Source organism: Alosa pseudoharengus, unplaced genomic scaffold (genome assembly GCF_046254945.1).
Source record: "Alosa pseudoharengus isolate Yale_2024_CS ecotype anadromous, Long Island Sound unplaced genomic scaffold, YU_APseudo_1.1 YU_APseudo_1.1_scf_11, whole genome shotgun sequence".
Classification (NCBI taxonomy): domain Eukaryota; kingdom Metazoa; phylum Chordata; class Actinopteri; order Clupeiformes; family Clupeidae; genus Alosa; species Alosa pseudoharengus.
In genome coordinates, this window is record NW_027468576.1 from 22,454,295 (window position 1) to 22,478,837 (window position 24,543).

The 24,543-nt window shown below is 41.3% G+C and overlaps 1 protein-coding gene across 2 annotated transcripts; it reads right to left on the reverse strand.

The window, feature by feature from the left end:
• Positions 1-4,247: 4,247 nt before the first annotated feature.
• Positions 4,248-23,800, reverse strand: LOC143117006 (semaphorin-4E). Of its 2 annotated transcripts, XM_076278440.1 has the most exons (16): positions 23,650-23,787; positions 22,540-22,724; positions 18,530-18,929; positions 18,265-18,410; positions 17,772-17,834; positions 17,362-17,460; positions 17,168-17,267; positions 16,517-16,627; positions 15,701-15,852; positions 15,108-15,280; positions 14,652-14,808; positions 13,768-13,990; positions 13,328-13,443; positions 11,869-12,038; positions 11,586-11,638; positions 4,248-5,689 (listed from the first exon to the last, which is right to left on the reverse strand). In XM_076278440.1, exons 3-16 carry the CDS (start codon positions 18,639-18,641, stop codon positions 4,977-4,979), a joined length of 2,388 nt encoding a protein of 795 aa, XP_076134555.1. In that variant the 5' UTR covers positions 18,642-18,929; positions 22,540-22,724; positions 23,650-23,787; the 3' UTR covers positions 4,248-4,976. The 2 variants fall into 2 exon arrangements, with proteins under 2 accessions (XP_076134555.1, XP_076134554.1); XM_076278439.1 differs by lacking the exon at positions 22,540-22,724 and having other exon boundaries at positions 23,650-23,800.
• Positions 23,801-24,543: the final 743 nt, after the last annotated feature.

Here is a 24,543-nt window from a genome sequence, read left to right on the forward strand (position 1 = left end):
CCTCTATTATTTTCTTTATACATGCTTCCCCTGGGCTCCATTTTCAATCAATTCAATATTCGTTACCACTGCTACGCAGATGATACCCAATTTTATATACCGGTGGCCCCTGAAAATTCCTGCTCATTGACAAACCTTTTTCTTTGTCTTAATGACATTAAGAATTGGATGGCTAACAACTTTTTACAGCTAAATGACAGCAAAACTGAAGTAATCATTTTTGGACCACCAAATTCTGTCAACAATGTGAGCAAGTCTCTTGGCTCTCTGTCTGTTAACCATCACAGTGTGGTCAAGAACCTAGGTGTTTTCCTAGACTCTTCTCTGACTTTTAATAAGCAAGTCAACAGCGTTGTCAAGGGAAGTTTTTACCAACTTAGGACAATAGCAAAGCTCAAGTCTTCTCTCTCCTACAGTGATTTAGAAATACTTATACATGCCTTTATTTCCTCTAGGCTTGATTATTGCAACTCACTGTATGTAGGTGTAACTAAATCTACTCTAAACAGACTCCAGCTGGTCCAAAATGCTGCAGCCAGATTACTGACTGGATCTAAGAAACGTGACCACATTTCACCTGTGTTGGCTAAACTGCACTGGCTTCCTGTGGAACAAAGAATTGATTTTAAAATTCTTCTCTTTGTTTTCAAAGCTTTACATGGTTTAGCACCTCAGTATTTATGTGATCTTTTAATTCCTTACTGTCCTCCTAGACCTCTTCGATCATCTTCCCTTTGTGTTCCTTCTGCCTCTCTTAAATCCAAAGGTGACAGAGCTTTCTCTGTCTATGCTCCCCAGCTTTGGAATAGCCTTCCTGATGTTGTGAAATCCTGCCCCAGTGCACTATTAGTAGTTTTAAATCCAACCTAAAGACCTACCTCTTCTCCCTAGCTTTTAACACTCCCTGACCTCTCCCTTTTTTTTTTATTTGTTTGTATGTATATGTATCATTGTTATTATTATTATTTTTATTTTTATTATTATTATTATTATTATTTCTATTATTATTATTATTTTATGTAAAGCACTTTGGTGCAATGCTATTGCTTTGAAATGTGCTATATAAATAAATTTGACTTGACTTGACTTGATGAGAACTTTGTGAATTTGTATGAGCGTTTGAAGAGTGAATAAAAATAGAAATAATTATCCCAGAAAGTCCAAGAAATATGACTTGAATAGAAGTTAGTTAGTTATTAACAATTGATAAACTTTTAGAATACTTTGAGCACTGATGCAGTCAGCATAGGCCTCTTACATTGTTTGCCGGTAGGTTCATTCCGTTTTCGAAACGCGAAACAGCGCCAAAACAACCACCAGTGGACAAAAAGAGTATTACACGTGTATTGTTAAGACTCCCCATAGAGAATGAATGGGGGAAATTACAGTTATAGTTTGACGATGTCGTCCTCCGGTGCGGGCCAGATGCTAAATACCACAGACATGTTTTGGGGGGCCACCCAAAATGAGGTGGCGGGCCGTAGTTTGGTGACCACTGGCCTATTGTCTCCCATAATTCTCATAGTTCTGCCAAAGTGTTTGTGAAATATAACTATCTGAAATGCAATGTCATTTAATATTTAATCTGTGTAGCACACAGTTGATTTGACATGATTCATGAACAATCATGCACAACAAACCCATTAAGCGGTTTTAATCATTAGTAGCCTTGGCTATAGACTACAGAATTATACCTTTGGCTTACATCAGATTTAATGTATTTAGCCTACGGTCACTGAACAGGTTACCAAATGTGCATGACCTTTTATCAATATTTTTGCATTTTGGTTCCATGTTTCATTTCCCATCTCGGTCCGCTGGATCAGATTCTATTTTAATTCATGTGACTCCTATGTTTGTGTGTGCCTATTTTGTTTTGATTCTAAGATAAGATAATCCTTTAATTGTCACCCCCCATACATCTTCAGTAAGACATGCAACAAATACACATTCCTTGGGCATACTTCCCTGCACCATACCTATTCGAGCACATGTGGGGAAAGCACAACCACTGTGTACAGCCATTTATCACAGTAACAGACAGTCTTATCATCCTAGTACGCACTAATGCTAAATACATAAAATAAATAAATACAAGGATAACCTGTTCTAATGGGAACCCACAGTTCATAAAAATAGTTACATTGTCCTTGTGTAATGTATAAAACTGTATAAAAAAAGTAGTCAGTAAAACATCTCTAGTAATTCTAAGTGCCTTGTGCTCTATTGGGGTGGTGCTTATTGTACAATCTAACTGCAGTAGGTAGGAAGGACCGGCGATGTCTCTCCTTTATACACACAGGGTGTAGCAGCCTGTCACTGAAACAGCTGTTCAGTGTCGTCAGAGTGACATGCATTGGGTGAGGCTCATGACCCAGCATAGATGTCAGTTTAGCTACCATCCTGCTCTCTCCCACTATCTCCAGTGTTACGGCCCTAGTGTGTTTCGGCCGTCTGTCTCGTGTTTTGCCTTTGCCCTTTAGGTCCCACCTACTGCTGATTGCCGGAAAGGGAGTTCCTAATTGGGGTTGATTGGACAGCCCTTAAAAGACCCAAGATGGCATTAGTTCAGTGCCTTTGAGCCCGCCAGCATCCACGGCTGTGTGTATTGTGTTTATGTTGTGTATTGTCCTGAGCTGTTGTCATGCTGTGTGTTCTTGACCTGCTCATTTATAAGTTTACTACAGTGGTAGTGTGTGCCGAGTGCGGCAATTACTCCCAGTGGGGAGAGTGGCTACGATGTAGCAAAATACTGGCCTGGTGTGCCGGGTTCGGCTAGACTACTCCCAGTGGGGAGGTTAGTGTTTGTATGTTTATGTGTTTGTTACTATTTGGTTTAGGTCTAGCCGTCTTCATACTTTTAGTGTGATTGTCTGTTTGAACTTTTATTTTGATTTATCAATAAACCGGTCATCTCAATCATTTACTTCCTTGTTTGTGTTTACTGTTCTCCTTTATTTAAGTTAACTAGTTACGCAGCCATATGCCCCTAGGCATTTTAACATCCAGGCGTAACACCAGCTTGCATCCCAGAACAGCACTAGCCCTCTTAATGAGTTTGTTGAACTTCATCCTGTCGGCAGCTGAGATGCCACTCGCCCAACATACTACCGCATAGAAAATAGCTGATGCCACTGAATTGTAAAATGTTCTCAAAAGCGCCCCCTGAATCCCAAAAGATCTGAGTCACCTCAGCAGATACAGCCTACTCATGCCCTTTTTGTAGAGTGCAGCCATGTTGTTGGACCAGTCCAGCTTATTGTTCAGGTGAACACCCAGGTACTTATAAGATGCCACCCTCTCAATCTCATTTCCCTGAATGCTCACTGGTGCTGATGGAGGATGACCCTTCCTACAGAAATCCACCAACAGTTCTTTGGTCTTGGCTGCATTGAGTTGGAGATGGTTCCTCAGGCACCAGTCCATAAAATCCTGTACGAGATCTCTGTACTCATTCTCATCATCCTCCTTGATGAGGCCCACGATCACAGAGTCGTCAGAGAACTTCTGCAGGTAACACAGCGGGGGAGTTGTATTTGAAGTCCATGGTGAAAACAGTAAAAAGAAACGGAGCCAAGATCTTCCTTGATATGAAAGATATTATATATAAAAAAAAAAATTATAAAATTTCCTCCTGTTCATCGCGCCCCACCTGACATGTCTCTATTCCCCACTAGTGGGGCCTGCCCCAGACTTTCAGAACCACTTACTGTACGTACACACCGCCGCTGACTTACACTATCGTAGAACGCAAATGACGCAGAGTAGCAAAATTGCTAGAACCACATACATCAAGTTTTAAAACATTTTAAGTTGCATAATTTTGATAAATTCTTTGGAACTAGTGAATATGTAAATCAATGCTTGGTGACACTGTCGGAAAAAAGTTTCTACTTCTATTACAGAACATAAAAGCACAGGTTGACGGAACCATCTTTTTGGACTCATTTTCCGACTGATGCTTTTATTTTCTTGCAACACAACTTCATTAAACTTGAATGTTTGAAACTGCTACGGACCAGGTTAGTTCTGTGGCATAATTTCCCATAGTTACCAAGCTGGGATTCACATAAACCACACTAATGGAACAGAACTCTCACTATAATTAGCAAGACTTATCGAAATAAGCCAGGTTTAGCCTTTAGAGAGGTTGATGGAATACCCCTCCAGACATAGGGAGGCTGCTAGTTTACATACAATGCAAGAACACTTAAACCAGGTGTATTAAATATCAACACAATAAGCACTTTCTCTGAAGTCATGACTATGTTAATCTTTATTACTTTTTAAATGTTGAGTCATGGTCTTTGATGTGTGTTGCAAGATACTAAAATACTATTCCACTCTTTGCCAGTGTACTCAATCACACTGTCAACATGGTGCAACCATTTCATGGTGGACCTTTTGTGAAAGCCCAACTATAATAGTCATTTTTGTAGTTGCAGGATTCTTTCATGAAAATGTTTTGTGTGCGCACGTGAAACTTTTACGTGCGCACATGAAAGTTTCACATGCGCACATGAAACTATTTTTTTTTTTTTTATATCATGTCCCCTTAGGGACTCCATATATACTAATGTATACGTTGATATGGCAATTTATTTCTGGTTAATTGGATTAAAACAGCTGTAGTAGAATTTCCAGAAAGATGTGTGTATGTCTCGGCCCTTTATACAAAGTGTAAGTTTAGCACTGAGAGTACTGGGCCCAGGGTTTAATTTCAGCAGCTGAAATACAACATTATACATATACTACAGAGCCTACATGTTGAGGCTCAACAAAAAATATAATACAAAAAAAAAAAAGTCCTGCTAATGGTACAAAATGTAATTACACATGTACATAAAGATCCATCTCACTTACCTTGATTTATTAAATAAGTGAACTGAAATTGTTTGTGTAGCATGACTCAAATTTCCCTGGGATTTTATAAAACTAAGTGTAGTTGTACATCTCTGGATTGTCTGAATTCAGCATCAAATCTCTGATTCCCCTTCAATCCTGGATATTGCTATAACAGGGCCGTTACTTGTGCCTTTCCCACTGAAAGTCACAGTAGTTGAATTGTTGAAGTTCTGATCAGTTCCAGGATCGTCCGTCTTGCCTTGGGAGGCCGGCTGGTAGGCAGCACCGTTGCTGGTGGTACCACCTGCCGATTGATGTCGTATTAGCCGCTTTCTGTAGTACATGACCGCCCCGACCACAGCCACCAGTATCAAGGTGAGCACCACCACCGCCACCTGCAGTCCTGTAATCTGGCCAACTTTTGCATTGGGTTGGGGCCGATCTGGAGTTACTTCGCCTTTGCCGACTGACGGGGTGTTTTTGGGTGCTGTGATCTGGCTGACAGTGGGTTCAGTAACGCTTGGTTCCGGCTCAGGATCGCCCAGATTCTCCTCGCCAGGCTGAGAAGTCACTGTCTGAGGGGGCAGCAGTTTATAGGCGGCCATTACCTGAGGGTACTCGTGCACGCCCACATGCTCGGTGGCTTGGCAAGTGTAGTCCCCCATGTCGCTGGCGGAGACACTGAAGATGAGAAGGCCCTGTCTGTAGAGGTAGTGCTTCGCAGACGTCTGCAGTAGCTGCCCGTTGAAGTGCCAGTTCACTTGGGCCAGGTTCAAGTCCACCTGGCAGTCCAGTTGGATGTTGTTCCCGGGGGACACATGTACAGCTCTGGCCCTCATAGGGGCTACAGACAGAAATACATAAAGGGACAATTTCAGTACATGAGTTTTATTTGAACATTTGACCACACGCAAAAGCTACAAATGTGATTAATACAGAGTTCATAGTGAAGACCTGCCTGATATATAGTGATTTAAATGATGATTCAATCCATGAATCTAAGGTGTAATTAAGCAATAAGCCCCAAGAGGCCATAGGTTTTCTAAAACGGTTACTATAAATTCCTGGTAGAGTTTTATAAAGTAAAGGCACCGCAAAAAGAAATGTAACGATTTTTTCATTAGAGGGAGAGCAAATGTTGGTAAACCACCATTCTTACCTAATTTGAGGGTGCCGATTCTGAATATTTTGTTTACCAAGCTCAATTCTGAGTTCTAAGCCGCATAATCAGCATTTTAACATAAAATAGCGATTCTTTTTGCTTATTTTTCCCTAAATTGGGTTGATTTCAAAAGTAATCACTAAAACCAAATAAAAGTGTTCTCTAAATACATGTTTGAGCATTAGCCATACTATAGTTTATTAACGTATTTAATGGGAACAGGATTACAGTTAACATGTAATAAACTCAGAAATTCTAAATCAAAACACAACCATATTTTTATTGCTAACATAGTGTGTCACTCGTGGTGTTTAATGCATTTCATCACAATAACAAATTGCACAGATAACCTTCAACTCAGAATATATCCTACAGTACATATGAACTTAGATAGCGGGAATAAGTCTAATGCAGAACTGCATCTACCGTCAGCAACAACCGACAAGTAAAAAACATTTTACTTCTAGTAACACTGGATTTGGTATGTGTGCTTGCCTCCATACTAGAGCTTGATAATGTGCTCATCTAATATGCCATTGAGCAGCATCACAGTGCTCCTTGGGACAAGCACTTTTGAATTTTGGAAATTTTCCATTTTCCATTTACGTCGGGATTTTGTAAACATTCAATGTCAGTCAATAAAATGAGCCCTTCAACAAGCAGCTTTAAGTAGGCTACGCATGCTAAATTCGACATCCAAACAGTATTCTAACGTTAGCTTTGAGATACTGCTTGATTGCATAACTTAACTTAGTTTAGTCTCTTCAATGTAGCCTACTATGTTGTGATAAGACCTTAGCAGAGTTCACTTCAATGCAGCAGTTTTGAACAAATTTGCGCAGCATGGTCACGATGCTAAGCGGATTTAATAGCAATTTAGCCAGACGTCTTCTATGCAATGCTTCTGTGTGGCAACAACAATCCTTCAACAATAGTGAATATTTTGTTAAATGCACATGCAGAGGAGGGGCAGCAGGCTACGAGAGAGAGCAGGGCAGGGTAAGGAAAGGCTGCGTGCGTAAATAGCGCAGCTCAATGGCAATGCAAGGATTTGATCTTATATTTAATTTAATTTAAAATAAATTAAATTAAACATAGAATACTAATATGTGGCGGCCGATTTTGATTTAATAGCGCACCGCCATAGATTAGTCAATGTATGGGAAACACTGTCACTTGTTGGTGGTAGAGCCTCCGATCCTCGACATCTAGAAGTGGCTCTGGCATAGTGATACCAAAATTATGACTTCGATACAATACCTGCCATAAATATCTTGATACTCGATACTGAAACGATATCCAAATTCTAAAATATCTGTAAAAGAAAGGACGCAGGCCTCCTCCAAGTGTATTGAGTCATTTGTGTTGAATTTGGTGCACTTTTGGTCAATTCTGGGTTTTAAACTTCCTACATAATTATTATTCATTATTATATTAATATATAATGATTGTCAAAGTTTTGTCCCCCTGGCCCATAATCACTCATTTGTGATTTGCACCCCCCCGGTAAAAAATGAAAATGCAATATTATTCTGCTTTAATCGCCCCTATCTTCAGTTAAGATGTTCAGAACTGCACCAAATTTTATGTGTATGATTGACCTGGCATTCTCTGGGGGTATGCCAAGTTTCGTAGAATTTCATCCATGGGGGGGGTCTAAAAAAATTAGGTTATGTGTACATTTAGTGACTGTACACTCATTGGCCTGTAGATGGCGGTGCACACATATACACATGCACACACACACAGGCACCCACATACTATCGGTATTAGAACGGCCGATACATAATTACAAATTCAGTAGGATTAAAAGAAAGCCAAATATTCATCATCATCATCATGGCTGCATTTCCAGTATTGGCGATAAGTAGTCGTTTGTCCACTAGATGGCGCATCGTTGCAGTGAGACGTAATTTTGTTGGAAGTTAAAAGTGGGTTGGAAAAACAATGGACGCTTCCTACAGGACTGTAGTTTACCGCAGAGAACATCTAATAAGGATAGGACGATGTTCACATGAAATGTAATTCCCATTTCTTCTTGAAGCCGAAATAAATCTGAGGATGTTTATCGGACATGCTTGGTTTTTACTGCAGGTACGTTAATCTTATAATATCAATAAGGACCTAGGTAATGATACCGTTAGCGTTGGTTGAGTGATGGAGGCCAATTTGATTGATTGCATTTGTAGAAAACTATAAATGCGGTTATACCTAGCAAATTGATAGCAGCACTGTAATTGTATCTTTCGACTGTCATTTTTTTGCACGTGCTACAAAAATCTTTCTGTGCAATGGAAGATTTACCAACGTTACACCGGTCTGATACAGTTTTGCCTATACATGCGTGAGACTGAGACGCCTGTGTATTTTGTTTTAAGTGCGTGCAGGGTGTGAGAGGGGAATCGATGTGCTTTGATTCCAGCTTGATAGTTGTAGTCTGTGAAATTAAAAAGCACGTGTGTGTGAAGTATCCAAACAGACACCTTCATTTCATTATGGCTGATTTAGCAACACACCTTAAGCTACTGTGTAGTGGGTCCCATTTAGAAGTGGCTACTTCATTCGCGCTTTCCTTGACTCATGGAGCTGCGTGAATTTTATTACAACTTTTCGCCACGATATGGCAATTTAAGTCCGCTTCATACTGTAAGGCGTAAGCCATTGGTTTCCAAAGGAGATTTTATTTGTGTCGCCAGCATAGCCTATTGACAATTTATGTTGTAAATAGGCCTACCTGTAGCTTAGGGAAGCTAACAGCTTTCTATTAGGATCTAGTTTGTTAGTTACAGTTTTGTCATAACTCCCTGACGCATTTTTGCATTTAGAATAGCCAGAGCGTGGATATCTCAATCGGAAAATTAAAAAATATCGGGTGCCTATGGACTAGGCTGGGTGAACCCAGCCTGATCTGCCTGCTATTTATTTTTTGATTTCTTAAAAAAATTGAGCTTGGTCTGGTGAAAGCTAGACTAGCCATGGACCTCAGTTACACAATGCAAGGGAACATGAATCAGCCTATATTTGCACGAACAATAACGGACGACAGCTCTTCAACTTTGGCCCGTTAAAATGTGTATGAACAGTCTAGCGACGCATTTCATCAAGGCCCATTTGGACATGTCAGTTATTTGCACCACTGGTTAGATGTAAAACAGCATTCAGACTACTGTTACTTAATTTGTGCATTGACAATAAAGTATCACATGAACTAAAGATGACTAAAATCTTATGTAGAAGAAGAAACATTCACAAAAAATCCATCCTTCCAAAAATGACCTTTGTTTTTGATAGCTGTTGAAAACGGCATGGAACTGACAGAGATGTTTTTGTTTATATATAAATAAATAAATAAATAAATAAATAACATTATGCTGATACCTTTTGCTTTTCCCAAATACAATGTAGCCTACAGGTGTAAGTGACCTTTCATCAATCCAGTTGCAATGGATGAACTGTGATGAACTGCCCTACTTGAGATTGTTTAGAGATTTTAAATGTTTTATAACAATGCTACATCTTCTTTGGCTATTCTACAATCTATTCACCTTTTCAGAACCAGTAGGCTACTTTCTGTGCAGCCGCACACACACACTCAGGCATGCCAAACAAGCGTACACAAAAGTTTCAAGAGTGGGTGATGGAGTAAAAGATGGAGACAAATTGAAGTGTGATTTATTTTCGCGGAACGGATGTACAGGACTGAGCGGCGGTCATATTTTGTACCGCTATGCGGTACATCTAGTTATTTTTGTAGTCAGTAAAATAGTAGTTTGTGTGTGATTAAGTCCTTTATTGTTTGTTATAGCTCATTTATATTGTGTGATGTTTTGGCAATAAATTACCTTTAAATAGCCAAAGTAGGCTAGATCAAGGTCAGTGTTCAAATTACTGCATGCAAATCACTTAATGCTATGCAGAAGAGCCTAATCTTTAGGCCATCTGATGTAGGCTACCCTAGGCCTTCCTGTGTTTATGGGATTTCTTTGACAGTTGCAAAGTCTTCTTTGCTCCCAGTGTAATTTAATAAGTACGTTTCAACCACTCTTTAGGTCTTAATCAGATAGGCCTACACCATTATTATATTACATTACATTACATTACATTACATTTGGCTGACACATTTTTAACCAAAGGGACTAACAACATGGTAACAGTTAAGTTTTAAAGCAATTCTCTCAACAATTTTAGGACAATTTAAAAATGGTAGAGTACAGTAAGAATAAGTGCATCAGTGAGTGCTGTTTTTAAACAGTTGAGTGTCAGTTCAAGACGGGTGGTAAGTGCTAGGATCAGCAAGACTTGTTGTAAGTGTTGCTATGAGAGGAGATGTTCTCTTAACTCATCGAGTGCCAAAAACATAATATTACGTTTTTCCTTCCCATGCGTTGAGTGCCAAAAACGTAATATTAAATGTTTTGCTTTTTTTTTAAATTACGAAACTAGACACTCTAACACACCTTATATGTGATTTTGGGAACTCTGTGATGAATGGAAAAGATATATATGCGATCGTGAAACTCATGAAAACGTACAATCTGGGCATTTTATCTGGACATTTTATCATAACTCGGTTGCCACTTTGGGTCGAATCAGTGACGCATGCACGTCAGGTCAAAACCAGGCCATTTTCGTGGGTCTATCACTAGGTGGCAGTCTCGCCAGGTCTTGCTGATCACTTCCTGGAAAGTTTACACAAGTAAGTAACAGGCAACACTTCATATTTCATGAAAGACGTTATATCTCCATTTCTAGAAAAAAAACAGCGATTTTGATGAAAACTAGCCACTGTTTAGCTTGGGATTTCTCAGGAACAGAGGCGTGTAGAAATACACGGTTTGCACACACCGAGAGCTTAAAGTCTCACCTTTTAATCGAGGTATTGTATGTGTTCATAGCTATAACACAGAATATGCTGTGGCTGTACAAAAATCATCAACAACGGTCTAGATTGCTGCCACTCTAGGACAAAGCTCCCGAAAACAGCTTGGCATTCAATGAGTTAGGGGCTGGGTCTTCAGGAGTTTTTGAAAATGGAGAGGGATGACCCTGCCCTTGTAGGAACTGGCAGTGTGTTCCACCAACAAGGAACAACAGATGAGAAAAGTTTGGATTGGCCTGAGCGTATCTGTTGCAATATCTGTGTGCATTCCTACATTAGGTCTATTTCTTTGATAGTCAACATCATTTGCTACCACATAACAAATACCAATAAATAAATAATAATATAAAATAACAATACAAAAGTTTCTTAAAAACTTTCCTGCATACTTCTTAAATGTGCTGCAGTCAGATGGGTGTCCTAAAGACATAACTATATCTTGAGCATCTATTACCAGTGTTGAATGAGCAGTTTTTGCAGTGATCACTACTGGACATTCCACATTGCTAGACAGCACTTGAGTGAGGATAGACTTATTTCCACTTCACAAATAACCATCGCTATCTGCAATAGCTACAGTACAGGGACATTAATCAGTTCATAGCTGAGGATTTGCCTGCTTTTCAGTCAATCACAATCAAGGACCGGAACTATCAGTTTTAGAATATCAGCCATTCATTCGTCAGAAATTGAACCTACCTGACTTTGGACAAGAGGACGCATCTCCCTCTTTCAGGCTCTGAATCAAATTCCTGGAAAATGAAGAGAAGCAGGTCAATTTCTGCAGCATTTCGGTTACTAGACAGTGTACTCACTAAAGCTAGTCAATTCAGACGTGAATTCATGTGACCAAAGAGGGGACCTTGCATGGGATTAAACATAGTAGCACATATGTAATGGGTTCCGGTGTACTTTGGGAATGGGAACAGAGAAACTAGAAAGAACTGTCTGTTCATGTGGGCATAGAGAGAGAGCAGGATACCTGTCGTCTGTGTCTGGTGAGCGGAGCAGGGTGGAGCAGAGGGAAGTTGTGAGGCTCCAGGCGCAGTAGGGGTCTCTGGCCAGCACGCAGTCCAGACAGGAGATGTAGCGGCCGCAATCACTCAGGGGCATCTGCACAGCACCGGACTCCGTGCCCGCATACAGCTGGCCCTGACCACAACAAACATGCACGTGGGCATTCATCACATGACACAGAGGAAAAATATTGATGACGAAATACTGACAGTGTACACCTATAGATGTATGTATTTCTGAAGTATTACAGACTGCACAAGCAGGACCTATAATGAGACATCAAACATCTATTTGTAGTGTAGCCTAATTTACAATACGTATCAAATTAAAACTTAAACATTGACAAGGCTTTTTGACTGGTACGTTTTGGACTGAAAAGGTAATCTTTCCCATGAGGCTTGCATTTGCGCACCAAAATTCCTCTGAAATAATATGAAAAACACTATGTTCGATTCTAAAGATTTTATTTAGATAAATCTCTTCTTGTGTCATGCTCCTAAACTGAGCTAAACTGCATTGAAATAAACACTTGACTTTCGAGAGATAGAGATAGAGATAGAGATACTTTATTGATCCCCAGGGGAAATTCAAAAATACTTATTGTATTACAGATGAATGAGAGAACAATTGTATACCTACTCAAACTAAATTTCACCTGGGTTGACTTGGAGCCTATGAACTAGGAACCAGAAGCCCCTAACCATGGCACTGTGAACTTTAGTTAGAAAATTAGCAGTAGTTTACCCTGACACACACACACTCACACAGTTTGGTCACAAAGGCTTTAGCAGCTTATAGATTTTGCATTGAGAGTAACTCCACCAACCCACCAACCACGACTTCCCTAAAGAAATAATTAGGAGATTATACCCAAATCTTACCACCAGGTCAGGGCTGTCTTTGACCTCTGTACTCAAATGCAACACTTAGTTTGCGTTAAAATGCAGTTGCGTTAAAATGAGGCACTAAAAGTGCCATAGAGAGTGGCTATAAATGTAAAATGTAAAGCATAAATGTAAATGTACTGCCTTCTGGTCACAGACAAAAAAGAGGCTACAGTGAAACTGGATGAGTTAAGAGATAGCAATCAACAGCTTGCAGACAGGCACATGAACATATTTGCCTACCAGAGAGTTCATGTGTGTGTGTGTGTGTGTGTGTGCGCTCGTGTGTGTAGCCAGAGGGGCAGGGAAGTGGCACGGGCATGTGTGTAAGATCCATCATGCGTAAAGAGTGCCACCAGAACCTTTTCATGGGCAGGACTTAGTTTTTGAAGCATGTAAGTTTGTTTATGTATGTGCAGTGTGCACGTGTGATGACTGCTGCTGCGGTACTCCTGTGTAAAGTCGTGCTTATTGAAGGCACCTTGTAATAGGGTTGTGTTTGTGGATTTTCTGTTTGATGGGTTGCGTCCCGTCTCTTACCGTACTCAACGACAGACGGAGGACCCTAATGGCTTTTGACGTCTCAAACAGCTGCACCTCCTCAATGATATGCATCTCCCCGTCGTAGTTCACAGCTTTCTGAACAAAGCCATTCTCTGGGGGGAGGAGAGAGGGAAGGCTCTTAACGACAAGCTCGCCAATCATCAGACAAGTGAAGAGTCTTTTTTAAAAGAGGTGGGATTTCTTCATCTTTCTTATTCTAAATGGCAACTTTAACTAAAAATATAAATACTACTAGGCAGGGCAGCATCAATGAGGCTTAACTAGGGATCTTTCCAAGACACAAACACACTTCAAATACTCCTCGTCACCATGCTTGAGTGACATAATTACACTGTTCTGGAATGATGATTTGTTAATGCTGCTTGAGCACTCACTGAGCCTGATGATCAAACGGAGACTCAGTCAGAGAAACATACCAGCGCCTATGAACATCACAGGGTGCGTTTGGCCGTCCAGTGCGACCACGTTGTCTACCACGATGCGGGTGAAAGCTGCCCCCCTCTTCAGCAGCAGAGGGGTCCCGGTCAGGGGCCGCACAGCGTCGTCCATCAGCGGCCGGTCCCGGATGAACTGCAGCGTCTTGTCCGGCAGGTCCAGTGAGCGGGTCATGCCCTGGCTTCTGGCTGCATCATTTATGCACTGAGGGGAAAGGGTAATGCATGATTACAATGAAGGAGGGACATTTAGGGAAGGAAGTGGGAGTCTTTGAAAATGCAGATGCTTGACAAAGCTTCACAACATCACACTAATGAATCTGTTCAACAGATGGAGCTACTGTACTGCATAGAGAGACAATCAATGTTGTGACTTGCAATAATGCTTCTGAGGAATTCAATCTCCCCGTCGTTTTTTGTGGTATAGGTGACAGACAATAGCCTTGACTGCTAGTGCATGGGTGGTATAGAGAGAACAAGAAGAACTGGCTTGGTGGTAATGAGATACAACATATAAAACACTTCACTTCATTTCACTGTGGTTTAGAAGTTTGAATGTCTGAAGTTTAATGTTTAGAAGGATGAAGTAGGTGTCTGAAGCATATACCGCACTTCTCAAACGTGATAAAGATGATGACAAGGAACAAAGAGATGAAGGTGAGATTTCATATTCTGGTGGGTGGGGAAGTTGGACAGGGGGGTGGGATTTTGCTTAGGGCACTAAAACATGAAGAAACTAAAGGAGGGCGGCGGGGATTTCGCCAAGGATTTTACCGGCAAAATGCTCACGAGCAAGATTACAACTGTGAAGTGATACAGGCTGACAGCCTTCTTAAGAGGCCAAGGGGGAATTACAGGGCACTCACCGCGCCTGGCCGGGGGGAGGGCACGTCCCCGCTGAACATCACCCACTTAATGTGGGACGTCTCGACAGACACCGGGGTCTTGTATTTGCCCGTGGAGAACACCTTTCTGATGGCCGAGATGCTGTACGCGCACACAGCAGACAGGTCAGATGATTCGCTGCATCAAAAAAAACACAAACACAAAACCCAGACTCGCAACGTTACTGTAGTAATTTACTGTAGTAATTACAGGGCACGCTGTGTGCATGATCTAAGCTACTCTTTGTGGCTGCAAAGCTACAACCCCCCCCCCCCCCCGCCTCGGTAACACTTGCAAAAACAAAGAGCGACAAAATACAGCTCTACCAGTGTGCCGCAGTGTGACAAACAACAACAACACAGACATCTCCAAATTGCTCTGAGGCCTCTTATTTTCACAGTGGCGTGTGTGGAGGTGGGAATGCTGGTGACACTCACGACTGGGGGGTGAAGACTGCGTAAAAGACGCCAGACTCCCAGTTATCTCCGCTGAGCAGGAAGACGTCCTGGACGATGTAGGGCAGGCTGGGTTCAGGCACAGAGCAGTCCAGACGCGCCTTCAGGAAGGACGTCCACTTCCTTTGCAGCGTTCGCTGGCCGCCCATGTCCTCCTGCAGACCGAGTACAAACACAGATAGTCCAGCTTTACTGATTATATTCAGACTGATGTCTGGTGAACCCAGATAAAGTTGTTAGCAAAGAATTCAATAGTAAAAATTCAATGTACCAATTTCATTTTAATTACACTGCTGGTTACAACCCCTTTGGAAATTGGAAGTGAATGAAATGTCCCCAGACCCATTCTCAATCTCAATTCATATTCGAAAAGCGGCCTGGTCTGGTGTTAGCCAGGCTAAGACTGTCGCCCACTGCTATGTACATTTCCAACTCCCTGAAATTTCTTTGGGTCTTGTGGCATGACAAAATACAATCACACTTGAAACTTTGTACAAATCTATGTATATTACACAAGAGAGATATATAAAAACACAACAAACACAACATCAAAAGATGTGCTCCAGTGAGCTTACCTTGCAGACTCGGGCCACTCGAGACACCATGAGCTTGTTGTAGAAGTCGTACTCCACGGCGTTCTCGCTAAAGAACAGGTAGACCTTATCGTCATCCCCATCTGTGCTGTCTTCACTCTCAGGGATCAGGTCCATGTACACAAAGTTGGGTTCTGGAGGGGAAATGGGGGGTGTATTCACTGCATGCTACTGAAAAGGGCTCCAGGTAGCAGGAGCTGTTAGCATACCTGAGATAGCCCTGTGTTCTTTTCCAGCGACACGTACATTAGATGGCATTCTTTGGACCATGGTACACTGCATGACATACATCATGGGCAAGTATATTCATGTAGACCAGTGCAACAGAGCTGGCCTGTTTGTGGAAGACTCTGCCACACTGCAGAACATTTCTGAGGCTACCGACCACAGTGTTAATTTATTGCAGGGGAGAGACATGCCAGGCATTCCACCCTCAGTAGGAGACTGTTTACTCCATAGGGTTTAGAGCTCAATAGTTAAATTGGTGACTAATTAAAGCTACCGTGTGGGAAGCTGAATAATTCCTACCTCTTCCTGGTCAAATACTTTCAGTGTAGCTATGCCATGACAAACATTGCAACAAAAAGGCTGCATACTTTGCCTGTTGTTGGTGTACCATTCTAAACTACATAAAAAGTGAGATAAGTTCACTGCAATATAATGTTGTAAATATAGGCTCTAAAATAGTGTTTTAAAATAAATAGACAAAACAGAATATGCAAGTGTTTTAAACATTGAATAGACTTGTGTTGTGTATTCATGGACGGCCGAAGTAATGAAAGTAAAAAAGAGGCTCACCGTTGAGCCAGGAGCTTTTGAACTCGGTGCGGAGTGTTGTCTGGGAGCTGCGCAGCACCACTGGCTCAGAGCCCAGGAAGTTGATTGAAGTGGCAGAGTAAAGGTCATTACCTGAAGGACAACATGGCAAGGGCAAAAAGGGGCATGATGAAAATAAATAACAGAGAGAGAGAGAGAGAGAGAGAGAGAGAGACAGAGAGAGACAGAAACACAGAGAGAGCGAGAGAAAGAGACAGAGAGAGAGAGAAAGAGACAGAGAGAGAGAGAGAGAGAGAGAAAGAGAGGATGAAAATAAAGAAAGGAGAACATATTTGGACATATGAGCACAACATGAGACAACAAACAATACTCAGTAAATTGATTATCTGTTCTTCAAATACGAGTTTAAGTACATTTTGCAGTTTTGTAAACAAATGTATTTTTGTTTTAACCCTCGAGCTTTGCACAGTATCTGCACTTCTGTGTACATATGACAGCCACACTTTCCAGATTTCGAGAGAACAGTGATTTGTAATTCCATACTTTTTTTTTTTACTTTTCACACCTGTGCAATAAACCCAGATCAACAATACAGATCTCTTCTTCACCTCCTTGCAATGGGCGTTTCAGCACTATGTGCCAAAAAGGCAGAGAACATGAGGAAGCACGTACCGACCATAAGGGAGGAGTATCTCTGGAAGGGATCGAAAGGACACTTCCCTTTCCCCTCTTCAGGCATGTCCCTTAGTTTCAGCTGTCCATCAGCAAATGTCTGTCAACACAAACACACACAGTGTAAAAGAAGTACCAGTTCAGTCTTAATACAACCCTGATGTTGATATCAGCCAAAACCTGTTCTTTCTTACCAGGTAGTCACAAGTGGGGCTGAAAGCATTGGTCCCACACACATACATACTGGTGGTGTTGATTTTATGAAGAGTCCGGATATAGTTTCGACACTCAATCTGTAAAAGGATGAAGTATGCACACGTCAAGCTTGTGTTGAAATACTGACTCCAGTTGATCTACTCAAATCTGTGGGCGGCAGAGTGAAATTTGGCTGGAGTTGGTTGATTTCGGCACAGTTAACTGACCTGAATTCCAAATAAGCACACCTGGAACAACCAACATGCCCTTGCAATTTCTCTGTGCATTGCCAAGTTTAGCGAAGACAAGGACCAAAGACATAAATAATGGCTCGTGCAGATGCATGAAGACATGATTTTTTGGGATTCTTTGTTTGCAGTGATCCAGGAGGAGCAGAAAGTAAACTTACATCAGCATTCTTTCCCTTGTAGGTGCACTCTTTCTGTTTCTCCTCTGGAACACCCCAATGTACCTGCAGTAACGAAAAGAATATTCACAGAGGCACAAGGGCAGGCATATTGGGCTACTGCTACATTCCCTCAGCCCCATCACTACCACAATTGGGTGCACCCATAAACAAACAGATTTGTTTAAAGTAAGAGCCCAAGCAAGACTGGCAGGTAGACAATGCACTGCCCGATTAAAAAAAAACAAAAAAAAACACAATAAGCAAATCACTATGGATGACATACTGATGTAGTTATATCCCGCCTACTTGACAGACAATCGATCGAATCAAAATTGGACTTAAAAAACAAATCAAATCTGAATTTGAAAGAAGAAATACTACCAATTTCTACAAATGCACTGTTCTGTACTGTCATTTATTCAAAGAACACTGCAAGAAAGCTTCAATGCAAGTCCCTAGTTTGTAAAACATAAGAGTGAAGGGAGAATCATACAGCAGATTTCATCTCAGAGATGTCGCTAATGTTGAGGGCGTAGATGGCTTCCCTGGCGCCAAGCATCAGCAGGCCCAGGTCTTCCCTCAGCAGCATGGTTGTGTAGTTCCACACGCCAGCCTCTTGGAACAACTTGGCATGTGCATCTGAAGAACCAATTCATAAACCCAATCAGCTTTTAATCTCATTTCCATAGCACTTCAGAAGTGAGAATATGAAAACGTAGTCGAAAATGCCAAATCAATCTAAAGGGGCCACCCCTTACCCTGGTGGAGGATGCTCTTCCGAGGGACAAGGGTGTCAGTGGTGGTGGACTGACCATGTGCAATGGTGAGAAGAGGTGCACACAGTAAAGCCAGCAGAGGAAGAAAAGGCATGGCTCTCAGCCCCACATTTAGTCCTGTGCGCGATCAGCTTCAGCACAGAGGGAAGACAACTTGCACATCCAACGCGCCACACGACTCCCACACAGTCTAGTTCTGATGGTTTAGTCTTGTTAGCATCCACAGCTAGGTTGGGATAAGGCTCCAGTGTGAATTGGTACGGCTGGTTGGCTCGTGAGTGCAGCGCTGAACCATTGCGGCGATGGTGCAGAGACCTCCCAGCAATAAGGTTAATGAAGGTTTTCTATCCAGAAGAGCTCATGTGAGGGCTGTCATTTGGACCTAAAGAAAGACAAAAATGGATGAGACTCTGAAATTGAACACTGGTATCAAAGCTAACAAATGGAAACAGTGGCATTTACACATGCGGTATGAGGTACTCTTCACTGTCAACACCGTTCAGCCAAGACCAACCTGAGACAAAAGCTGTGGTTTTTGTTAGAGGACAGAATAACGTCATCTTCCATTTGGTTCTTTGGAAGGCAATGGAATGGGTATTACTGCGCACACACATACACTACCACAAACAATAATCTACTTTAGAAGTAGCCTATTTACATATAGGCTATAGGCCAACTTTCTCACAAATATTCCAACCTATGGGAAAAAAACAGAAAAAAAAAAACACCAAGAGAAAGAAAAGAAACCACAAAGTGGAATGTTTGGAGTCTTAGATTCTGTGTTTGAGACAGAGGTGAGCATAAGTCCTTGTTAACAGATGACTTTTCACCTGCACGTGGAGCAGTTCCAATGCTCAACTCCTTCAACTCCTCCAACTCCTCAGACCCCCCCCGCCCCCCCTCAGGTTCAGACTCGCGCCAAAGACAAGCTCCAACCCGTTGCTGTCTGCAACTCTGGAGAAGGATGGGAATGCCAGGCATAGCTTGCACCTGAGGCACAAAGTTACACGCCACTACAACATCCTATTATTTCATGTTTTTACTGCCAGTGCTTGGCAAGAACATTGTTCAAAACAAAAGGGAGGAGATGAAGAGAGGAAGGGAGGGAGGGATAGATGAACAGAGGGAGGGACAGAAAGAAGGAAGTAAGACAGGAAGGAAGGCAGGAAAGACAGAATAAAAGGGGACAAAAAGAGTCAAAGAAAAGACAGTCATATTGTGTCAGTCATATCATACTGATAGATATTCTTCAAATGGTAAACATATCTTTAAACATGTGTATTCCCAAACCTGACCTCTTGATATGTTCAATCAGTTGGCCTACATTAAATGTATTTATAGGCAAATGGGTAGCAAAAGTAAACAACTTTTAATTGGAATCACAATTTGAACTAATTAGCTAATTGTAAAGGCTGCATGTAATTGTGCTGCTCGCAACTGAACTCAATGGTTAATCTTATCACTATCTATAATTTTTATTCATCCTATCCTCCATGTGGTACAGACAGTGAATCTAACCAAACAGGAGTGCAAATTCTCATCAGTGCTTTTCTTGTGTTTCTCATGCATTAGGCATGCTCACCAAACTTCAAGTGAAATGTGACTTTGACAAAAATGATATCGCAAATCAAATATAGCAATGTCTGTCCAAAAAAATCACAAGTAGATATTTTCTCCAAATCTTGCAGCCCTAATAGGCACCCACAAGGAACATATACACAATAGGCCCACACAAGGAACATACGTACACAAGTTTCATTTCAATTCCAGCCTTTCATGCTTCTTTACAACACGCGTCATGCCAGTGCTCTGTTGTGTGAAATGACTGGCAGAGCAGATTGCTCTTCAAAACACAAGAGCAACATAATACATGGAGTGATGTCATGTCATTCACCCAAAGGGAGGAGGACTAATGCTGTTGTTATGCACAAATGGCCCATGGCATGGAACAAATAAACTGTCAGCTGTCACAATCAACACTGTCTAATAACTCAGGACAGAAATACACAGCTTACCAAGTTATTCACTCAACTCCAATAACTAAGCCTAGCTGTAGACCAGGTTCCTCAATGACACACCAGACTCTATCACAGCTGCTTGCACACACATTGAAAAGCAACTTCACTAAAAGTCAGACAAGAAACCTGAGCAGGTCCATGGAAAATGAAAGTACAGCAGCATGCACTGTAACATACATCATCAGTGATGTATTAATATCCCTTGTGGGTGAGAAATGATTGAATGATTACACACCACAATGCATAATTTTAAACGGAGTGCCCTGATTCAATCGTACAGAGTCCTGCTCAAGTACCTGTACAGCCAGCAAGACCAGCTTGAAAGTAAAATAGGGAAAGGTCTAACAAATTACTGAACATGAACTTGCAAGAAAAACCACCCTTATTTATCAATGTTGCCATGCATGTCAAAGGAAACACAGCATCGAACCTCCTACAGTTCGGGTCACCTGAATGAAGACAACTCATTATGTTAATCATTTAGGCCTAGGCTATTACACAAGCTAAAATAATCAGAGACTTTAACAATAGCCTGACACAAAGAGTGCCATTTCATAAGCAATATGTATTTTATTTATCACTGTTAAAGAGCACATTAGCAGTGGTCAAATATATTTTAGCAACAGGTACCACATCAGTCACTGAGGGGCATAGCAGAATTAAAATGGTATGATGAGAAACCTGGATATTTGGGGAATAGACTGAGGAGCTGAGGTACTAAGACAGGTACTAAGACGCACCTGTTTCATGCTTAGGGCAGATCTTGCACCTAAAACATGGCATTGTTATAATATGTAAACATGGCCACACAAATGAATATAAGCCATTTTGCTGAGCAGAGGAGAGCTGTCAGGTAACCTGGGGGGTATTCCAAGTATAATGTTTACCTAATGTAGGTGACAAACCTGGGTAAGTTAACTCAGAGTAAGTGTAAACCTCCTACAACAAGAACCCTACGGCATTGTTTTGTTAGGAGAATGAAGCCATACAGCTTTTCTATTAGGAGGTTTACCCCTTACTCGGAGTTAACTTACCCAGGTTTGTCTCTAAACCACGTACTTGGAATACCCCCATGAGCTTATGGGAAGTTCGAGAAAAGGTGGCAGTATCATGTAAAAACATGGAAGTGCTATGATTAGGTAATCCGGAATATGTATGGTGCCTGTTTTGTGGTGAAAATGTTCAGCCTTATAAAAGCAGGGGTAAAAGATTGTGGTTAAATACATCAATAGGAAAATGTTAAGAAACAATAGAAAGAACAAAAAATACACAGTCCTCACTAATAGTAAGATAACCAAAATGTACACCTGCAAATTTATACAGCCAACAATAATGTGCTATGTCTGTACAAAATAAAAACAAAAAACAAAACAAAAACACTCAAACTTGGACTTAAAGGTGGATCAAGTTGCAACACACTGAAAACACAAATTAGTAATCTTGCTACCTTTGATCTCTCCCTGTTCCATCCTGATCGAGGACCCCTACACCTATAGGGCCTACTTTAGACATTATTTTCTAGGCATTAACTTATGACAACAGAATGACCATAAGCCTATCGCAAAAAAGGCAGCCGACAGAAAACTCCACTTCACAGATGCAAACAGAAGAATGGAGCTGGTCTGATTTTTAAAGAATGCTCACTGAAGGACATACTGTAGCCTAAAGTAGAGCACTGTGAGAGTTTTTCCTGTAAATGATCAACCAATGGATGAAGCAAGAGAACTACACAAAGCTGCTCAACAGTGGGCTTGGGCAGGAAGTTGGTAGCAGGAGGCTGCTCACCTCTGACACCCCTTGTGTCATTATCCACTATTGTTATTAGACTTGGTGGTGGAAACACACCCTACACAGGAAAAGGTTTTGGGTTTGTGTGCTCAGATAGCCATGATGGGCACATGACTTCTGTGAAAATAATGTGTGTGGTAGTGCTAAGCCTATATGTGGTTGAAATGAGGTGAAATGAAGACTTACGTTCAATACAAAAGCTTCATTATTTTGTATTAGCCCAATGTCCCAGCATTGGAAAAAAAAGCTGTAACCAGTGGTGGTGGTGGTGTAAATGAAACATCAGGGAAACAAGCTGAGATGCATGGGATTTACGTCAAGACCAGAGGGTGTGTACTCTCATGTTAAAAGGCAAGTCATAACATGAGTGGCTGAGGGTATAAAGACAAAAGAAAACATGAATAACTTGAGAAACATGTGAGTACAGGGAGGAGCACTTTCTCTAATAACGTAACTTATTAGTCATCCGTTATGCACCAATTTCAGTGTGTCTCAATGCATTTAATTAACGTTAATGAACCAGTGTATGCTAGACACCGCTGAAACAGAGGCTACTATTTTTTTCGTCCTCCTATATGAATGGAGAAAATGTACGTTACGCGCGCCAATTTACTAACATTACCTTGACCCAGTTTGCCACCTTCTAACTCAAAGCCAAAATGACTCTGAATCACAAACAAGTTATTAGCAAGGCTAACTAGGCTAAGGTGTAAGATAACACAGTAATCTTATTAGCAGTAACGTTAGCGTTAACGACCACAAAGATTTATCACTGACCCGACTAGCCAAATTGGAGACAGCGAGTTGCTTCTCTTTGGCAGAATGTGCAAGGACAACACTGATCCACTAACGTCAACGTTACACAAACTACAGATTTACGTTGTTGTTGTAAACACATTTTAACGAATAACGTAACATAAACCAGCTTCAATTATTAGCCACCATAGCTAACACGAAAGTTAAGGTAGACGTGTTATATTTTACGACGTTTAAGTAAGACTATAATTAAGCAAATCCCAACGTTTCTAATGTTACCAAAAACGAAGGTGAACGATTCGAATCAACATTGATCAATGTTACATATTCCTAGGTTGTTTGTTGCCATTTTTAACTCGTCATCTTAACGTTAACGTTAGCTTGTTTGGCAACTTTAGCTCGTTAAGTATACGTTAACTTACGTTGTCTTTAACCTAGCAGCTAGACTAACTAGGTTACTAGGGTTGTCATCCACAGAGCCAAGTTACGTTGTCGGTCGCTATATTTATAGCAACCATGACATTGACTAAATGTACTTACCTTTCTTGACAAAGTGAAGTACTCCGTGAAGTTTAGATAATGTCACCAGTTTGCAACCAACTTCAAGCGACCTTTTAAACGTTTCTCCATATTGACCGATGTTGTTGACTGTACGTTACCACACCTGACTGACTGACTGAAGGAGGGAAGGAGGGCTAAGCGTCTGGAATCACGTGACGAAATCTGCAGGTGTGTAACGTTAGTTGTTTTCTAACGTGATTTTTCCCATGTACTTGCCCACTTATCTTGAAGCATTCATCGAAGGGAATGGGAGGGAATTTTAAAATAGCTTTGGGGGGGCTTTCGCTCACCTGTGATAGGCGTCCGCTCATGTTTCTTGATGAATCAGAATTCATGATAGATCTGATTAGAAAGGCGCATGCACAAATAGACGAAATTTGGGGGATGTAGGCTACTAGCCTACATCTAACCTCAATACTAATATTAATAGGTTGGACGTAGCCTACCTATTTTTAGATGCAGGCTGCCTCTGCTGCCAAGTACCGTTGCCTCTGATTTTTTATTTTTTTTGCCATGCCTAGCTTGAAAAAGCGTGGAGGAGGAATGCACACCCCAAACAAAGTGCTGCCCAGGACGTTATCAATTTAAAAGCAGAGTAGCCGCACACTCTGATCATTTCATTTTCCTGTATCATGCCTAGCTTGCCATCTAGCGGTAAATAATAACTACAGCACCACGGTCCAACAAATCAAAAACAGTCTACTGCAACACTACAATTTTAAAGCAGAGTAGCCGCACACTCTGATCATTTGATTTATTAATGACATTTCGGCGCACAGCCTTTATCCAGAGCCTATATACGGCTCTGCCTTGATCATGCCTAGCGATCACCATCTAGCGGTAAATAATAATTACAGCACCACGGTCCAACAA